The following is a 1,203-nucleotide window of genomic DNA, read 5'->3' as shown; positions in this document are numbered from 1 at the left end:
CAGATTTGGTGATTTAACTGAAACTTTCTGGTGTTTTGTACATGCACGATTTCACAGTTACTCTAGAACTTTGCCATGTAATATAATATGAATAACTCATATTTAATCTTTTTCTGGTTGTATACGCATGGCGTTGAGCAGTTAATCGCATGACTCCCACCGCCTGTCTAGTGTTTAATTCACTGTAAATCCTGTCGCTCGTGCTCTCTGAGCTCCTGAAGATCCAAAGCTCGAGATGGGTGACGGGTGGACACATGGACACATGACTGTGGTGTTTCACACTGCCAGGACACTTTCTGCACGGACCAGACCACAACAGGACGTATGAAGTCAGAGACAGTTATCAAAAAGGGAAAACTGATATGTTACCTTTCTTTCGTTGGATTATAATGGAAAGCTGTGCGTTAATTTAGAGAAGATCAACAAAATGGGTTCCAAATCTCGCTAAGATACCCAGTTGAGGCGGTACATTTCTTAACATGTAGTAGTTTTGGCACACTTGCCGCTGTTCCTCTTAAAATGACTGAGAAGTGCGTGCACAGGTGAAGACACCACAGGTAAAGCAGCATCATGATGCTGACGGAACACATGCGCTGCTTAGTCTCTCCTGTTTAGGATTCAGAATCGCCAGAAACGTTAATGGGACGTATCATAGACAACCCCTGTGGCCAAAATGAGCGTCTATTCTCACCTATGGCGGATTCTGAAGATATTCTTGGCAACGATAATCACGGCTGTCACACAAGGTATGTGGATTTCATAATGTCTTAAAGTTGGAAGAGCTCAATTATAATGTTTTGGTCGTTGTGTATAGTATAATAGTGTATTTAGGACCATGGTAAGTCTTGACTGTGCAGAAAGTCTTAAAAACATCTAAATGCTATGCAGTCTTTCTATAGCCTACCCTGTTGAAAAAAACAGCATATGCTGGTTAGGTATGTTTTGACGCTGGGATGCTGGTTTAAGCTGGTCCTTTGCTGGTTTATGCTGGTCCTTTGCTGGTTTATGCTGGTCCTTTGCAGGTTTATGCTGGCCATGTGCTGGTTTATGCTGGTCATGTGCTGGCAAAGGACCAGCATAAACCAGCAAATAACCAGCATAAGCTGGTTTTTTCAACAAGGTATTTACTGTATCTAGTCATGTTAATAGGCAGGAAGCGGAACACGAATTTTATAATATACTGTATTTTATTTATTTTTTTTT

General features: G+C 41.3%; 1 protein-coding gene across 1 annotated transcript in view; it reads left to right on the top strand.

Annotated features, from left to right (window-relative positions):
• Positions 1-221: 221 nt before the first annotated feature.
• The window catches only part of LOC107676625 (transmembrane protein 132C), a 32,348-nt gene continuing 31,366 nt past the window's right edge, over positions 222-1,203 (top strand). The window contains exon 1 of the mRNA XM_016471216.1: positions 222-746. Coding sequence (XP_016326702.1) covers positions 674-746 — 73 coding nt within the window. The 5' untranslated portion in view covers positions 222-673. The remainder of the gene's footprint in view (positions 747-1,203) is intronic.

This window comes from Sinocyclocheilus anshuiensis, unplaced genomic scaffold (assembly GCF_001515605.1).
Source record: "Sinocyclocheilus anshuiensis isolate Anshui unplaced genomic scaffold, SAMN03320099.WGS_v1.1 scaffold296, whole genome shotgun sequence".
Classification (NCBI taxonomy): domain Eukaryota; kingdom Metazoa; phylum Chordata; class Actinopteri; order Cypriniformes; family Cyprinidae; genus Sinocyclocheilus; species Sinocyclocheilus anshuiensis.
The sequence above is the reverse complement of the archived record's forward strand: the minus strand, read 5'-3'. Positions and strand labels throughout refer to the sequence as shown.